This window comes from Rana temporaria, chromosome 3 (assembly GCF_905171775.1).
Source record: "Rana temporaria chromosome 3, aRanTem1.1, whole genome shotgun sequence".
Lineage (NCBI taxonomy): Eukaryota > Metazoa > Chordata > Amphibia > Anura > Ranidae > Rana > Rana temporaria.
This window is the reverse complement of record NC_053491.1, coordinates 116,446,905-116,466,244: the sequence shown is the minus strand read 5'-3', so window position 1 is coordinate 116,466,244 and position 19,340 is coordinate 116,446,905. Positions and strand designations below refer to the sequence as shown.

Sequence of the window (19,340 nt, the reverse complement as noted above, 5' to 3'; positions counted from 1 at the left end):
AATGTGGTTTAGCAACTGATCTTCAAAACCCTGAAATGAAGGCTGGGTACACCACAGTATTGTTCAATAAGAATTGTTGTGCCACTGTTAGTGAACTGATGTGTGCTTAAAATATAACTAAAGGCAAAACTTTGTTTTGTTTGTTTTGGATAGAGAAGAGGGGGATTAGACCCCCTGTCAGTGTTTATTGCTGTCTATGCTCCTATTAAGGAGATTTACTGTCCCTGGATAGAGGGGAGATGGATTATACCCCCTGACAGTTTTTATTGCTGTCTGCGCTCCCATTAAGGAGATTCACCCTCTCTGGATAGAGGGGAGAGGGAAAAGACCCCCTCTCAGTTTTTATTGCTGTCTGTGCTCCCATTAAGGAGAATTACCCTCTCCGGATAAAGGGGTGTGGGATTAGACCCCCTGTCAGTTTTTATTGCTGTCTGTGCTCCCATTACGGAGATTCACCATCTCTATTTGTCCTGTTTACCATTATCATCAAAAAGTTAAAGAAAATCCCAAATTCCTAGGTCACATTCCCATAGTTCTGGTGACCTAGGGGTCCCCAAGAACTTCCCTTAATTTGCAGGGATTTCTTCTTACTTCCTGTTTGGCTATGGGTCAGGAAGTGAAGGGAAATCTCTGCAATTAGACACAGATGATGAAAAAAATCTGACAGGGGTTATAACCCTCCATTGCTCTATCCAAAATGGAAAAAGAAAAACGTTTTGCTTTTTAGTTCTACTTTAACAATATATCTTATACAATCAAATTTAAATACTTACATTATACATGCTTTTATTGGAATACACACATATTTATAATGCTAAATGATTAGAATTATGTGTGTGTTCTTCCCAATTAATCGTTTAAATGCAAGTTAAAAAAACTGATTTCATGTTGTTTGCTGTTATTGTTTCTAGAGAGGTTGCATCAGCAGCAATGATGTACTTTTAAAGCAATAAGAAGAAGGGAGGTCATAACATGAATAACAGAATAGGATGTGTGCTTTTACCCATGCTCAATTACCTTTCATTTTACCCATTACCTTGAAAATAACTACTTAAATGACACTATTGTGTTGATTCTTTTGTTTTCCAATTGTCTCTTTTGTTTTCCAATGAAAAGGAAGCTGTTTTCAAGTAATGACTATGGAGAAACTATTGCTTTATTTTTAATATTTCGGACACATTCATAGCAAAACAACCTAAAGATAGACACTACATGACAGTATCCATTTGCACATGTCACATAAAGAAGCAGTAGTGAGAATCGCTAGTACTCATCTTTAGACTATTTTTGAAAATGAATCAGAAGTGAAATTCAAACCATTGCTCCCGCTGGGGTAATTTTCCTATACATTCAGCTGCTGTATGAGCTCATATAGCTTCATGGCCCTTTTCTTGTGTCCCAGTTATCCTTGCAGAGTTATCTTTTGCTTCACAAATTAAAGGTAAATTAAACCATGTTAGCATCCCTCGGTTTATTTACATAACTCTAATTGTGAGAAGCAAGGATGATTCTGCATAAACATTTTCTAAACCGCTGTGCTTAAGACCATAAACAATCGAGTATCTGTCCCTCACACCTGCAATGCTGGCTTCTCCAATTTGCCAGTCTGGCTCTCCACTTTATTAGCTACAAGCGGGAGATCAGCGAACAACTCAGGAGCTTACACAAGATAGAATATGTTTCCTAAACAGGCTTACTGAGCCCAGCTGTGCCCGGGCAATTCTGCCACTTTCATGCTTTTATAAACAAAATATAACATATAATTATTATGCAATATGTGTCAGAGCAGTGTAATTACTTTGACATTACCTAGCCACACTTCCACAGAGATATGTGCAGGTTCTTACTGCTAATCTACCTAATCTAAAAGCAGACGCTGTCATATCTTACGTGCAGCTTGATATTATTAGCAGTGCAACAAACCTTTTTTGCAATGTTATGGTAGGCACAGACATCACTCATGAAGCTTATGGAATGGAGGCAAGGGGATGGTTATGTGAGGTATGGTTATTACCTGGCCACACAAAAAGGGGCCATAAGAAAGTTTTCATAGGTTGATTGCTCATGCAGATGCTACTAGCTAATAATGATCCCAGTCCAGCAGTTTACTTCCATGCTTAGCTTTACACAGGAAAGCCCTATTTTAAAGGGTAACTCCACTTTCATGGAGTAAAGACAAATAATATACAATTGTAATGCAAGCCATATTGTAATTAAGTGTTATTAAAAATGACTTAGTTTTCAATTTGCAGGTCTGCAATTATCTGTAAAATGCAATGTCAACCTGGAGGCATTCTGTACACAGATAGTGTACAGAATATCCCCCGGAAATGTAATTTCCTGCTTGCGTGACAGGCTTACCGATTATCCCAGAAGTCTGCACTTAGATACAAATCAGATTTTGGGCATCCCCTGCAACAAAAATTTAATTTTTGATGGGATAACCCAAATAGAAATCACCTCCAAACATATTCAGAGCTGGACACTTTCATCATTAGAGCCCTGTAGATGCAGCAGCTAATTGATAATTATAAAACCACTCCCACACAGATTCACCTGGACACAGACAAATGAACAACTGTTTCCTCAGAATAACAAAAGAGAGCAATCTGCAACAAAGATCGTTAAAATCCCTGCAATTTACATTGTGATCAAACAGAAGGAAATGTTTTTTTCTCAACAAAAGTGGAGTTACTCTCTAAGTCAATTACATTTTCTTATTTTAACTTAAGTCCTGATGAAGGGGAAACGTTTTAGTTGTTTTTTAAAGCAAACAAATAAATTCATTTGGCCTGGTGTTCCTTTCACTGGTGCATGTTGTGACTCACAGGTGGTATTTTGGAAAATCCATGCCTAACCCACTAACATATTGAAGTATATTGTATAAAGCTGTATGTAACAAGGGTCCTCATCCCACGTACACATAAGGCATACATTCTACAAAGCAGGGAGTAACTACTAGGGTTTAGGATGTACTGTATCTGAAAATGTGTCTTTTCCCCAATTTCTTGAGCTTGAATTTCAAAAAATACTTTTAGTGCAGTTTAGTAGGAACCTTACATCATATGCTTTGCTTTCTGCTGGTTGTTGTTTTGCCAGGCAAAGGTGACATATATCTTTAACTGTCATGTGCATACATTTCTTGTATTTTTACTAGGAGTGTGCCGGAGAACCCTTGTTTTCTCTGTTCTGTGCTATTAAGCAGCAAATGGAAAAAGGCCCCATTGATTCGATCACAGGAGAAGCCCGTTATTCACTGAGTGAAGACAAGCTTATCAGACAACAGATTGACTACAAGACGCTGGTAAGTTATGTTACACGGGGACAAACACAGGAGGACATCTGAACTACTAATTAATTGTATAGGTTAATTGGCTTTCTGAGCAATTGATGATGCTTTATTAAGTGTGTGTGCTTTATGATTGCTGGGGCAAACGAAAAAAATAGGATCAGATTAAAACAGTAACTTGTTTGGCAGTGGAAAATTGTTTCATGTAGCATTTGTTTATTAAAACAACATAATAGGTTATTAATTTAAGATGAAGGTTATTACACACTATGTTTGCTAAGCTTAGGACAATTCGTTATCTGTCACTTGAACATCACTCTCTCTCAAAAATAAATGTTTTCTTTTAATTGCTAGAGTTATAGAGCCTGGGAAAAACAATTGTGTTGCAAAATGAAAATAAAAATAAAGAAAGGTTACATTCTATGTAAATTTTTACCCACATGACACATGTTACACTGCAAGGCAGACACAATCACTCTTTTCTGCCTACTAACAAAGTGTTTTATTGTTGTGTGTGTCCCTAACTGGGGGCAAACACAACAATTAAAGCCTGAGGCCTCATTTACATATGTAGTCTTGGCTTCCCAGAGCTTTGTGAATGTGGTGTATTTTTACTTTGCAAAGAATACACAATTTCGTCCAAGGAAAACAAAAAATAACAGCATATTTACTTGTACATCAGTGGATGATGGCAGTCAGCAAAGCTTCACCTCATTTCACCAAGTTCTAACCAAAACAACTCTCTTGCACTTTCCTTGTAAAGTGAACAGTCTGTTTGCTTTTAGTAAATCGACCCCCTATAAATTTGTTCCCCAATTTCTGTGCAGTGCAGTTACATTTTAAATTGCACCTTTGATTTGCCCATCTTTAGAAAAGCTACAGATTTAAGTTAATGGGAGCCCTATTGTCTGCATATACTCTCTTTCCTATGCCCTCCACTGCTCACTTCACCCAAAAAGATAGAAAGAAATGTCTATTGTTTTGTTACTCTCTCATCTTTCTTCCATATAATAGTGTTGTTACTTGGCAATTGGTTGCTTCGGTATCCAGCTATATTGTGTAGTGGCTGGGAGAGGGTCCTCCATCTTGCATAAGGTCAACTTGTCTCCACTCACATAGTTTAACAGAGTTGCAGAGTAGCAAATAAACAATTGGGGCCAGTTAACACAGGAACACGCTTTCTCCTGTGATTCTCATGCATTCCTATGCAGTGGGTTTTGACAGCCCATTCATTTGAATAGGCTGTATAATACACTGGACCACAGAAAAAGTAGTGCTTGCAATACTTTTTCAAAAAACACTACACCAAAATGCTTGGTACTGTGCAATTTGGTGCCCACAAATGCTGTGTGTTTGCAATCTGCATTTGATAGAGTGCCATCAACAATACTGTGGCACCCGCATAAAAATCGCAAGTGCAGCGCCTTCCCCTGATATGCAGGAATTGCTCACAGAATGGGCCTTTTCAGCACCAGGTTCTGCTTCAGCCCGAAGTATAAGTGGCTTCAACAACTGGCTCTTAATTGAATCTGTTGCTTTAATCTTGGGCATGCATTATTTTGAATAAACCACTTGTTTTGCTAATAGTTTCTGCAGTATAATTGATATATTAGGAAGAATATATTTGCTTAATTCTTTTGATGTAATCAGTTTGCTAATGTCCCTCCAGCATTTATTACTAGCTTAAACATTACAATTATAATTGATTTCCAATGTCTGTTCAAGCCACCTCATTTCTGTTTCATAGAGGAAAATAATTTTCAACCACAGACTGGTAAAATATTTACCATTTGTAATATCATTTAATATTCATGCTGATTGCTTGTGAACATTTTGCAGTTATGGCTTTAGAAGATCCCCAGGTAATCGTAATATGTATGAATTCCCTTTCACCAATTAATTAATGAATTATTATTTTGCTCTTGTCGTTCCCCAGCATTACTAAGGTTAACAATGTTACATAAATGCTAAACAAATTTACAAGTCACTAGTGTAATATCATTACAATCACTGTAATTAAAAAAAAGGATTTCTCATTTCACTTCTGCATTTGTGATAAAATACCATTAACTAAACTTGTCACATGTCAGCATTTTGACAACCAGAAATATACATACACACACACACCCACCACACTTAAAAATAAATGTTAACAAACATTTTAAAATGTATTAACCCATGTCAGTAGAGCAGTGGACATGTCAGTAAAGCAGAGGACTGTGTCAGTAGGGCAATGGATGGTGTCAGTATTTTTTTTCTTTTTTTTTTTATGTTATTTTGCTTTTTGCTTTTACTATTTGTAAAAATGTATTTTAGGACTTCGGGGCCTTTGGTGAAATATCAGAGGTATAAGCAGACCCCTAATGCTCCACTTTTGTGACAGAGATTCTTCAGTCTCTTTCTCTGCAGCCTTAGCTGCACTGGATAGTGAATGAATGGAAAGTACTTTGTGCTGAGCGGCTTCCTGTTCATTCACAACCTGAAGCATAGTAAACAAAGTTAACAGCAGCACTGCAGGGTGAGAGTGGGGGGCAAGTTAAAAAATGTGCATTTCTTATTTTTTTATTAGGAGTCTTTAAAGTATTGCACCACGATCAGCAGATCACGGGTGCAACCTATGGCTCCTCCAGACTGTCAGTGTAGCTTTTCACCTGTACCTCGTAGAAGCAGGCAGTTACTGAATGGCAGGAAGATTCAATTAACCACCTAGAATGCTCATTAGTGCCCTGATAGTTCAAATAGGGACAGCAAGTGTGGGGTTTCGGGGGGGGTTAGGGTCTGCTGCACCAGTAGCATGTCAGGCCCCGTACACACGACCGAGTTTCTCGGCAGAATTCAGCCAGAAACTCGGTTCAGAGCTGAATTCTGCCGAGAAACCCGGCCGTGTGTACACTTTCGGCCGAGGAAGCCGACGAGGACCTCGGCGAGGAAATAGAGAACATGTTCTCTATTTCCTCGTTGTTCAATGGCAAAAGTCGGCCCGCCGAGTTCCTCGGCGGCTTCCACACTGAACTCGACGAGGAACTCGATGTGTTTGGCATGTCGAGTTCCTCGGTCGTGTGTACGGGGCCTCACACGTTACACCCTGAATACAATACTCAACCAGCTTCTGGGTTTTATTAGAAATAAAATGCACTGCTTTTAAAATATAAATAAAATCCTTTAAAACTGTTTGTATAGATCTAAATGAAGTTAAAGGCATGAAGAAAACCCCAAGTGTATGTCTAATATTGTCCCATATGTGGTTAAATAATCCCCCACTTACACCACAGCACACTGGGCCTCTTACCCTTAAATATAAACCACCAAGTTATAAGCAGTTAAACAGTGCTCAATTAGCCACTAGACATGGTCAGACTCTCAGTGGTTTTCACAGATGTTATGGCTAAATCATGGTCTTGCTTCTTGGATATTCCTTTTTAGAGGTCAGATCACCATACATTGGACATTTTCCTGTCCATTATCAGAAAATAGTCAAAGTACAGTAAGATTTCTCTACAGTATTCGGGGATCTACACTCTACATGGCACAGTGGCTTCTGACTGCTTTTGCAGGAGGGAACAGAGCTTTTATCATACAAAAATGTATATCCACTATTTAGTAAATATCACAGCTCCTTATTGTAGCAAAAACACAAGGAAATTGTCTGAGGCCTCGTACACACGACCAAGTTTCTCGGCAAAAAACAGCAAGAAACTTGCTGTTTTTTTTTTTTTGCCGAGGAAACCGGTTGTGTGTACACTTTTCGACGAGGAAACTGTCGAGGATCCCGTCGAGCCAAAAAGAGAGCATGTCTTCTTTTTCCTCAACGGGAATGGAGAAATTTGGCTTGCCGAGATCCTCGACAGCCTAACAAGGAACTCGACGAGCAAAACGATGTGTTTCGCCCGTCGAGTTTCTCGGTTGTGTGTACGAGGCCTCACAGAATTCGCTCTGCTCAATTTAGGTTCCAAAGTTTGGGGATGGTCTTTGCATCATAACATTTAACAGTATGTAACATTTTTTGTATGTGTGAGATTAGTTTAAATGGCTGTTTATGAGCAAAGCCTGGCAACTGCATCTCTGTGACATTTATTTATACATGTAAGTGACCAAGTATGAAAAATCATTTTTTTTTTTACAAAACATCAAATTATTCATAGCAAGGGTGGAGCAATCACAGCATTTTTAGCTTTAAGGGTAAATCCAGTCATTAGCTGGTCGACCATCAATGTTGTTTTTTTACCCCACTTATAAAAAACATTTGGCCAAGATGTGCCCAAAAGGACGTAAGTCGTTTTATGGACATCTTACATTGACTTAAAAGCAAGATGAATTTGCACCTTCAGTAAATAAGAAAGGTTTATGTGCTGATTAATTTACTAATCCGGCCTACTGTGACCTAAAGCAATGTATATTTTAAAAGCACATCTTATTTCAGCTTTTAGAGGAACATCCAAATCTCCTTCATACTTAAGAAGGATTAGAACATGAAGGGAAACGTAACATTCAAAAATTAGTACTGTGCCACTTGAATAAATAAATTCCTGTTCAAAAATCTAGACGCGAGCAGAAAAGTTGCCAATGTTGAAGTGTTTTTACTCTTTTATTCCCACTTTTATTAAATTTCTGACAAACTTCTCAAAACGAATTGTGTGGAAAAGTTGGTAGAGGTGACTTCAGGTGATCACCAGCCAGTCTGCTACCCACCATGCTTCTGAATTGCAGCAAACATTTCAAATGATTTTTGTCATATTCAGGAGGTTTTTTCTTTTGCTGTGTGCTGCACAGAGTACATTACAGATCTCAGTAACTAATTGAAATCCCACTAGGCTCCTTAAATGAATAGGTCAAATTACAGAGATCTGGCTGTGACTGAACTGATGAATAGGATGCGCTGCTGTCGATGATAAATACCCACCTATGATGGAAATGAATGAACAAGAAAGCACAAAAAGCCTGGGGGAGAAAATACCACAGCTATCAGCCCAGAAGACAGACTCTTTTTAAATATTAACAAGTCATTTACATCTGTTACCTGAATACATCAGGGATCAGACTAGAACTTTAAAGTATGGGCTTCTGTTCCAATATTAGTCTTACTAACCTACTGTGTATACCATTAGTAGGATTAATAGGACATTTTTCCATTGCTGCACCACAACGAGGGCTGCATGCAACTTTCTTTCCTCATGTTCGTACTAATTTTCCTCTACCTTTGCCTTTCTTTTTCTCCTTACCCCTTCTTTTTCCCAGTGATTTCCTTCCCTTATATCCTCTTTCTTTCCCTTCATTTCCTTGCCCCTTTATTTCCTTTTATTTCCTTTACATTCCTTTCTTTTTCTCCCTTCAAACAATTATGTTACCTTTAAAGGGGTTGTAAATGTCTGTCTTTTATTTTCTAAATTGGTTCCTTTAAGCTAGTGCATTGTTGGTTCACTTACCTTTTCCTTCCATTTCCCTTCTAAAAAATGTTTTCTTTGTTTGAATTTCTCACTTCCTGTTTCTCCTCTGTAAGCTTTCCACTATCATCCGAGCGGTGGAAAGTCATCTAGAATAGCTTACAGAACAGCTTACTGAGGAGGAACAGGAAGTGAGAAATTCAGACAAAGAAAACAGAAAAAAAACATTTAGAAGGGAAATTGAAGGAAAGGGTAAGTGAATCAACAATGCACTAGCTTAAAGGAACCTATTTAGAAAATAAAAAACGAACCTTTACAACCCCTTTAACCGCTTCCCGACCACCGCATGTAGATATACGTCGGCAGAATGGCACGTACAGGCACATTGGCGTACATGTACGTCCCTGCCTTTCCGCGGGTCGGGGGTCCGATCGGGACCACCCCCCCGCTACATGCGGCAGTCGGATTCCCGCGGGGAGTGATCTGGGACGACGGCGCGGCTATTCGTTTATAGCCGCTCCGTCGCGATCGCTCCCCGGAGCTGAAGAACGGGGAGAGCCATATGTAAACACGGCTTCCCCGTGCTTCACTGTGGCGGCTGCATCGAGAGAGTGATCCCTTTTATAGGGAGACTCGATCGATGATGTCAGTCCTACAGCCACACCCCCCTACAGTTGTAAACACACACTCCTACACTCCTAACTCCTACAGCGCCCCATGTGGTTAACTCCCAAACTGCAACTGTCATTTTCACAATAAACAATGCAATTTAAATGCATTTTTTGCTGTGAAAATGACAATTGTCCCAAAAATGTGTCAAAATTGTCCGAAGTGTCCGCCATAATGTCGCAGTCACGAAAAAAAACGCTGATCGCCGCCATTAGTAGTAAAAAAAAAAAAAAAAAAAAAATGCAATAAAACTATCCCCTATTTTGTAAACGCTATACATTTTGCGCAAACCAACCGATAAACGATTATTGCGATTTTTTTTACCAAAAATATGTAGAAGAATACGTATCGGCCTAAACTGAGGAAAAAAATGTTTTTATATATGTTTTTGGGGGATATTTATTATAGCAAAAAGTAAAAAATATTGATTTTTTTTCAAAATTGTCGCTCTATTTTTGTTTATAGTGCAAAAAATAAAAACTGCAGAGGTGATCAAATACCACCAAAAGAAAGCTCTATTTGTGGGGAAAAAAGGACGCCAATTTTGTTTGGGAGCCACGTCGCACGACCGCGCAACTGTCTGTTAAAGCGACGCAGTGCCGAATTGTAAAAACCCCTTGGGTCATTTAGCAGCATATTGGTCCGGTCCTTAAGTGGTTAATTACCAAACAGATACTTCCTTTCTTGTTTTCATCAACTGCATTGTTAGTAGAAAAAGAAGAATGAATAGTCTTCAAAACCTCATCAAATGTGTAGATCTATAAAAGTGGTGTTGTCCTAGCTGTCAAAATTTACCAGCTTCTTTTTTGTATTTATTTATCTGTTCAGGTTCTTAACTGTGTTAACCCTGATAATGTGAACAGCCCCATGATTCCTGTAAAAATCCTCAACTGTGACACAATTACCCAAGTTAAGGAGAAGATATTGGATACCATCTTTAAGAACTTACCTTGCTCCCTTCGACCAAAAGCAGCAGACATGGATTTAGGTAAATAAACAGAGCATTGCATGTCTTGTATGATCAGTTATAAGGCAGATTAACACTATATACTATATATATGGGTTGATGGATTTATCAAGAGAACATGAAGAGCGGTTGGGATCGGTTTCGCTACAAACACATTCCATTTATTGAATTTCCCTCTAATGCGGGTGCCTAATGAAGTGTGTTGTGGTGTCAATCATTTAGAATGGCAACCCAACACAACTACAGTAGTGGGCAAAGAACCATAACTGCCAACCAATAATTTTTGGTCAAAACAGCACTGGTGGTTTTAGCTAAAAAGTATGTTTATGAAGCAGATAACAATTTTCCAGTCCTCCATTTCTTATAAAAAATTGCAGTTTCTTATTTTGTTCTATTGCTTAACAATGATACATATCTCAAGATACAGTTGTACTTAATCAACTGGTTGTTCATGATTTGAAAGTGCTCATGGCTTTAGACAGGGGTTGGACTAAGCATTAATTGTCCAACTGTGGAAAATGATTCCACAATATGTGCATAAATATGACAACTTGGGGTTGATTTAATAATTGCAAATAGACTGTGCAGTTTCACCACAGCTTAGTAAACAAGATAAACCTTCACTTTGCAAAGAATACCCAATTGTGTAAGAAGGAAAAGAAAAAAAAAACAGCATTTTGGCCTGTACATGATTGGATGATGAAAGTCAACAGAACGTTTGCTCATTTACTAACCTCTAGAGCAACTACACTTGTAGAGTGCAACTGCACAGCCTATTTGCTGTTAGTAAATTCACACCTTGTACCACCAAATCAATTGACCAGACAAATCCATTGAATTTTACCTAGAGATTGATTTATCACGGCTTGCTGCCAGCATCACATTGATGCAGAGTATTGCAGTATACAGGTGTATGTAAAATAGATTACACAAGGACTCCAAGTTCTATTAGGGAGGACAAAGCCTTCAGAATATAATCTACTAGATGGTGCACTTTTTTCGGGATTTGAATAAGTTTTGAAGCACAGTACCCACTCAAGTATATCCAGTGGCAGCAAACGTTCAAACAATCATCTGAAAGGCAGATACTACACATTGATACAGTTTATTTCCTATTGGTTGAACTAGATGGACTTGTGTCTGTTGTGTATGTTACTGTTTTGTAATTGTTTTCACTGAATAGTTAGTGTTGACAATATGGTGACTCCATGTAGGCCCCATAGCTAAGGCAGTTGATTTGCAAGATTTATTTTAACACCAACACATTTCTATAGCTATTATTATATCTGAATTAATAAATAGAGTTCATGGCTAAAAATAATCTGCACAACTTCCATTATATATTCTTAAAGTATGCAGCAGCAGGTAGGCATGTTATCCCAGTGTCCTTGGCTTTTATTCAGGATATTCTCTGAACTGCAGCTTTCTGCAATATTTGAAGCACAGAAATTCAACAATTCACATATGCGGTGAAAGATACACTATCTTCTGAATGAAATATAAAGAGTTCACAGCTGCTGTCTTCTGAGTTTGCATTCATCGGCACTTCTGATTGGAAGGAGAGATAAAGATAATGGGATTTTTACTTACCTCTCTCTCTCTCTCTCTCCCTCTACAAGGTAGAGCAGAAACAGATTGGATTGGAGAGTGTCTGTCTTTAGTGTTCTTGCTTAAAGAAGCTCACTGATCTGATGACAATGTACAGGGCACACTTTCCTGTTCTTATACTTGGTGAATATGAATACTTTTTGGAGGTCACCTTTAGCTGAGTTTTTCTTTGCAGTTTATTGGATCATTCATTAGGAAATATGACATTACTAAAAAATAGATGTCTTTTAAGCTTTCATTGCAATTATATATATATTTTTAATCAAGCCTCAAAAACTTTGTAACCTTGAAAGTGTACTAAGAAAATCGTTTTTACCATTCCTAATAAATTGTGAGCAGTTCACTCGATGGTCTTTGGTAATTAGAGTGGAATCCTTTAGTTGGCTGTTGTTTTACCCTACTGTCAAGTTTGCCTTACATTATAGCTCTGTAGAGACACTAAAAATAACTATCCAAAAATGTGCTTAACATTAGGGTGTCTGATGAATTGTCAGTAAAATAGGATTAAGATGTATAAGGCTGAGACAGTAGCTTAAATGCAAGTTTTCTGAGGAGGCAGATGTGAAATTCCTATGGAAACTGGACTTAGATTGCTGCACTCTTGTTTAAAGTAAAATAAGTCCCATCATAGACTCATAATAAGATGTTTTTATCAGCTATTTTACTCATTTGCACCTGCTAATATAGGGCCAGATTCACGTAGAATTCTGGCGGCGTAACGTATTGCATTTACGTTACACTGCTGCAAGTTTTACGGGCAAGTGCTTGATTCACAAAGCACTTGCTTGTAAACTTGCGGCGGCGTAGCGTAAATCCGTCCGGCGCAAGCCCGCATAATTCAAATGGGGCGTGTATCATTTAAATTAGTCGCGTTCCCGCGCCGAACGTACTGCGCATGCCCCGTTTTGAAATTTCCCACCGTGCTTTGCGCGAAATGACGTCGCACCAACGTAACTTTTTGAACGGCGACGTGCGTTACGTCCTTTCCTATTCCCGGACGACTTACGCAAAAAAAAATAAAAAATTAAATTTGACGCGGGAACGACGGCCATACTTTAACATGGCAAGTCTAAATATAAGCCAAAAAAAGCAGCTGTAACTTTACGCCGGGAAAAGCCGACTAGCGACGACGTAAGAGAATGCGACGACCGCGCGTGCCTTCGTGGATCGCCGTAAACAGCTAATTCGCATACCCGACGCGGAAAACGACGCAAACTCCACCCAGCGGGCGCCGAAGTATTACACCTACGATCCGAAGGCGTATGAAGCCGTACGCCTGTCGGTTCGAAGCCAAAAGCCATCGTAACTTGGTTTGAGGATTCAAACTAAAGATATGACGCGGCAAATTTGAAAATACACCGGAGTATCAGTAGATACTCCGGCGTATGTCTTCTGTGAATCTGGCCCAGAAATCCTTGGTTTGGTACATAGACAACTCTGCCACTAACATTTGTTCAATGTACTTTATTCACCAGCAGTTGTGATAAACTGAATACAGAACTTTAGTGTGTAAATTTAACTGACAGTAAGGGTATAATGTCAGGAACAATTAATTTTTCTGAAAAATACAAAAACTTCACATTTTTATTGGCTTCTCTATTAAGCTTTTTTTTTATCCTTCAACTAAAACTGTAAAAACGTACAAAGTTTCATATAGACTGCTTCTAAAGCAGATCACTGCCGCACTCAATGTAACTCTCCCTATAGACTTTAGTATTTGTTTGGAGGCTCCCCTTCTGTCCTCATGATTGTGCTGCAACATATCATTCCCATTAAAAATTATAACAATAAATTGTCCCATTCATTGACAGGCTTAGTGAACTTTGTAAACAATGCAATACAGTATGTACAAACTAATGAATGGAACGTACAACTTGGACAACAATGTTACCCTTAGGACTTTTTTTTTTTTTATAATTATTTTTTTTTTCATTTTCTGTATATTGCTTAACATCACTTACATATAAAACCAACTTCCATCAAAGACAATGAACATTACATTTATAAGTGCAAACACGACAAATACATAAAATAAAAAAAAATAAAAAAAAAGGAAGAGAAAAAAAAAAAAAAAACACGACAAAAACAAAAAAGGGAAATAAATAAAAAAAAAAAAAAAAAAAAAAAAAGGGGGGGAAATGGAGTAAATCACTTAATATACCTTCCTCCTCCTCTCCCTTCCTCCATAGAAACTGTTCCCTATTTGGGTATTCCCTCCTTTCTTCTCTTCTATTCTTGTGTTCCTATCGTGTTTTTCGTGTTTATATCGTGTTTTATCATTGTGGATGATTTACCTCCACCTAAGAAAAAAAAAAAAAAAAAAAAAAGAAGGAGGGAGGGAAAGGCCCATTGTTTTTCCCCCTTCACTTTCTATTTCCTCCCATCTCCCCCCCCCCATGGGTAGGGACAGTAAGGATGGGTAGGTGAGTAGGGTAGGGTAAAGCAAACAACATAAAAAAAAAATGAATAAATAAAATGGTGGAAAATTCAGTCATCTGATATTGTAGTTTATCTTTCCCATTAATCGTCATGTATATTTTAGAGAGAGGAGTGAGTGTATGTGGCTCCAGGAAAAAAAAAAAAACTAAAGGAGGAGACGGGGGATAGACTCCATTCATTACTCCCCTTATATCTGTGGGGAGTGGTGTTCCCAATCTGCCCATACGTTGTTAAATTCATTCAACACACCCTTAGGACTTTTTAATGCCCCAAGTCCAAGTGTTTTAAGTCGTTGTAAAGGCTCAACGTTTTTTACTTTCATGTATTCTATGCATGAAAGTGAAAAAATCTTTAGTGTGTATGCTCCATCAAAGTTTTTCCCATAGGAAAACTGCCGAAAACTGCCGGGCAAACGTCTGGTTCTCTTTTTTTTTGGGGCAGTTTTCCCGTCAGAAAAACTGCAAGGAGCATACACACGGCTGGGATTCCTGGCCAAAAGCTCTCCTCACAGTTTTCCCATCAGGAAAACTGATCATGTGTACAAGACATGAAAGTATTTTCTCAATTACTGACATACTGACATACCAAGCCTGGTTCTGCATGGTGTCTCGGTGTGTGGGCATCCATCTTGATAGAAGCTGGAGTTTTCTATCTTAAAGTGGTATTAAACACAAAATCAAAAATTTTATATATTGCAGTTTACTTGTCATTGGATATGGTGACTATGGTGACTGTATTCGTTTTATTTTTTAGGCTTTTTTCCTCTGTTTTCACCTCGTTGAAGTGTTTTGGCACGATTGGATTTTTGACTGATGGTGTGTAGGCAAAACAATAAAAAGTATTCAGCGCTGGGATTTTTTTTTATAAATCAATAATACAAAAATTGCAAGCCAGCACTAAGGATAAATTCATATAAAACGTTCCATAGACAATTGTAATATAAACAGTGCAGCGCAAAACATATATAGATAGATTCAGGTAGAGTTAGGCCGACTTATCAGTAGATAAGTCGACCTAACTCAGAATCTACGCCGGCTTATGTTTAAGAGTATGCTCAAACAGAGATACGCTTAAACATATCTAAGATACGACGGCTTGCGCCGTCCTATCTTAGATTGCAATATTTCGGATGGCCGCTAGGTAGCGCTTCCATTGCGGTCGGCGTAGAATATGTAAATGAGGAGATATGCCGATTCACGAATGTACGCCCGGCCGCCGCAGTAGTTTTATGCCGTTTCCGTAATTCATTAGCAGGCCTAAAGTTATTCCATCTATTAGGTGGAATAACATTGTTAAAGTATGGCCGCCGTTCCCGCCGCGAGATTCTGATTTTTTACATAGTTTGCGTAAGTCGTCCGCGAATCGGGATTTACGTCGTTTACGTCCACGTCGAAATCAATAGGCCCGTGCGGCGTACTTAGCCGCAAAGCACCCTGGGAAATGTAGGCGCCCGGCGCATGCGCATTAGCAAAAAAACGTGAAAAACGTGAGGTCAAGCCTCATTACCATACAACACGCCCCCCCTCCAAGACATTTGAATTTGGCGCCCTTACGCCCACCCGCTTTAGGCTACGCCGCCGTATATTAGCAGGCAAGTACATTGAGAATCATGTACTTGCCTAACTAACTTACGGCGGCGTAGCCTAAACAGGCTAAGCTACGCCGCCGCAAGTTTGCACCCAGGTACCTGAATCTACCTAAAAATATTAAACTTAAAAATAAATAAAGTCCATAAGTGAATGTGAAAAAGAAGAAAAAATCCAATACATTTTCAATCGCGTGGTGCAGATAAATAAAAGTGACCAAGTAAGTATCCTCCACCGTGAATAAGGATGGCAAGACTGATGAAAGTCAGCTTCATCGGATATCCGACGAACAAATCCATCGGATCAGATTCCATCAGATATCCGATCATGTGTACAGGGCTTAAGGGAGTGTTAAAATGACTAGCAGACTTAGATACACTAACAAATTGAAGCCAAACTCCAGCTAACACATTATTAGCAGTTACAGCAAGTTGTTTTCCTTTTTGGTTAAAGGTTTTACATTAATATTAAAAGCTGATTATTGTAAGCACCCTTTTCAGTAGTAAATGGTTTGTCTCACCCTTATATCTGCTAGAAAGCTTGTTCTGTTGAAAACAACAGATTTAATGATAGGATTACCAGGTGAAAATAAAGGAAAGAAAGCCTAAACAAAGAAAACAAATGCAGCCATCACATCTAAGAAATGGTAAGCTGCAATATACTGTACTAAATGTTTACTTTTGGTTTAATACCACTTAAAGTCTGAACATCTAGAAAGGAAAACAGTACAGCAGTACAATAGGCACATCATTCAATCTCACTGCAAATCTCCTGAGACTAGCAGTCAGAGAAATCAGTGCCTTAGATTTCAGATTGCTACAACTATGAGGCTGTATTCTCAAGATTACCTAGGCACTATTACATACCAGGTTTTGGGAGAAACTGCTTAGGCAAAAAGTAACATTTCTAAATGTTTCTTATAACATCGCAAATTTTCCCTTTATACGTTCAGTTACATTTTGATCACTAGAATTGCTACATAGAGATTGCAATATTATGATTAACCCTCAACATATTTTCTTAATGTGTTAAATCTATAACTTTACAGAATGGAGACAAGCAAGTGGAGCACGGATGATTCTTCAGGATGAAGATATTACAACAAAAATAGAGAACGACTGGAAGAGGCTCAATGTCATTGCACACTATCAGGTACTTTAAGCAATATGTCATATGTATTAGCAAATAATATAAAATATTACTTTGACCACAAATGATGGACTTTTTTTTTATATTTTTGTATTCTGTTAACAAAATAAGAAACATGACTCATTCTGTTTTTTTTTTTTTTATTTCTTATGAATAGTGCATAAAACTCACTTTCCAAATAATGCAGTTAGTGCCAATAAACTTAGGCCTCGTACACACGACCGAGTTTCTCGGCAAAAACCAGCAAGAAACTTGCTGGGAGATATTTTTTTGCCGAGGAAACCGGTTGTGTGTACATTTTCGTTGAGAAAACTGTCGAGAACTTCGACGAGCCAAAAAGAGAGCAAGTTCTCTATTTTCTCGAAGGGAGTCTGATTTGGCTCGTCGAGATCATCGACGGGCTGGTTTTCAATGAGAAACTTGGACGTCTGTATGCTAAGATACCTGCGCTTGCTCAGATTAAAGTATGAGATGGGAGTAAAAGTAGCATTTGTAATGGAGATAACACATTTTTAAAGCTGTAACAGACTGGAAAGTGCAAATCATCTCTTACCAAACTTTTATTTAACACGCAAACACATGAAATTAGCAAAAGCAGCCCCAAGAGTTTAGCCAGTGGAATCGAACTTCCCCTGCCATTGTATGTGTTGTATTTCACCGCGTGTAAGAACGAGGAGATTTTGGCTTGACTGTGTGTACGCAAAGCAAGCTTGTCGAGTTCCTCGACAAGCTTAACAAGGAACTCGATGTGTTTCGCCCATCAAGTCTCTCGGTCGTGTGTACGAGGCCTTAGTCTTCTAACATATCAATAAAATATTGAGATTTTTATTTGGAGTAACATGTTCGAATTTGTTACTTCATTGATTTTAAATCGGATGGCAGAGGAATAATTTCAATTTAGCTGAATGTATCTGAATGATTATTACCTGCTACAAAAATGTATGTTCATGGCTTAAAGCAAAAGAGAATATAGGACCATAGCAGTCTGTCAGGTTTAATATCTACTAGAAAAGTGGAACAAAGAACGTGAGCGGCTGTTTTGGGGAAGCTGCTCTTTTTTCTTTAAACTCTTTCCTTATTTTTTTTTACAGTTAGTCCTTTAAGAGGTTTCCCAAAATAAAAAATAGTATATATATATATATATATATATATATATATATATATATATATATATATATATATATATATATATATATATATATATAATATTTATATACACAGTATCTCACAAAAGTGAGTACACCCCTAACATTTTTGTAAATATTTTATTATATCTTTTCATGTGACAACACCGAAAAAATGACACTTTGCTACAATGTAAAGTAGTGAGTATACAGCTTGTATAACAGTGTAAATTTGCTGTCCCCTTAAAATAACTCAGCACACAGCCATTAATATCTAAACCGCTGGCAACAAAGAGTACACCCCTAAGTGAAAATGTCCTATTTGGGCCCAAAATTTCAATATTTTATGTGGCCACTATTATTCTCCAGCACTGCCTTAGTCCTCTTGAGCATAGAGTTCACCAGAGTTTCACAGGTTGCCATTGGAGTCATCTTCTACTTCATGACGACATCACAGAGTTGGTGGAAGTTAGAGACCTTGCACTCCTCCACCTTCCATTTGAGGATTCCCCACAGATGCTCAATAAGGTTTAGGTCTGGAGACATGTTTGGGCAGTCCATCACCTTGACCCTCAGCTACTTTAGCAAGGCAGTGGTTATCTTGGAGGTGTGTTTGGGGTCATTATCATGTGGGAATACTTCCCTGTGGCCCAGTCTATAAAGGGAAGGGATCATGCTCTGCTTCAGTATGTCACAGTACATGTTGGTATTCATGGTTCCCTCAATAAACTGTAGCTCCCCAGTCCCTGAAGCACTCATGCAGCCCCAGACCATGACACTCCCACCAACATGCTTGACTGTAGGCAAGAGACACACTTGTCTTTGTACTCTTCACCTGGTTGCCACCACATATGCTTCACACCATATAAACCAAATAAGTTTATTTTGGTCTCATCAGACTACAGGACATGGTTCCTGTAATCCATATCCTTAGTTTGCTTGTCTTCACCAAACTGTTTGTGGGCTTTCTTGTAAATCATCTTTAGAAGAGGCTTCCTTCTGGGACCAAAGCCATGCAGACCAATTTGATGCACTGTGCGGCATATTGACTGAGCACTGACAGGCTGACACCACCCCTTTAACCTCTGGCAGCACTCATTCATCTATTTTACAAAGACAACCTCTGGA

The 19,340-nt window shown here is 38.4% G+C and overlaps 1 protein-coding gene across 3 annotated transcripts in view; it reads left to right on the top strand.

The window, feature by feature from the left end:
* Positions 1-19,340, top strand: part of PLXNA4 (plexin A4) — a 910,139-nt gene that overhangs the window by 809,000 nt on the left and 81,799 nt on the right. For all 3 annotated transcript variants that reach the window (XM_040343305.1, XM_040343306.1, XM_040343307.1), the window contains 3 exons: positions 3,158-3,304; positions 10,168-10,327; positions 16,988-17,091. In XM_040343305.1, coding sequence (XP_040199239.1) covers positions 3,158-3,304; positions 10,168-10,327; positions 16,988-17,091 — 411 coding nt within the window. The remainder of the gene's footprint in view (positions 1-3,157; positions 3,305-10,167; positions 10,328-16,987; positions 17,092-19,340) is intronic.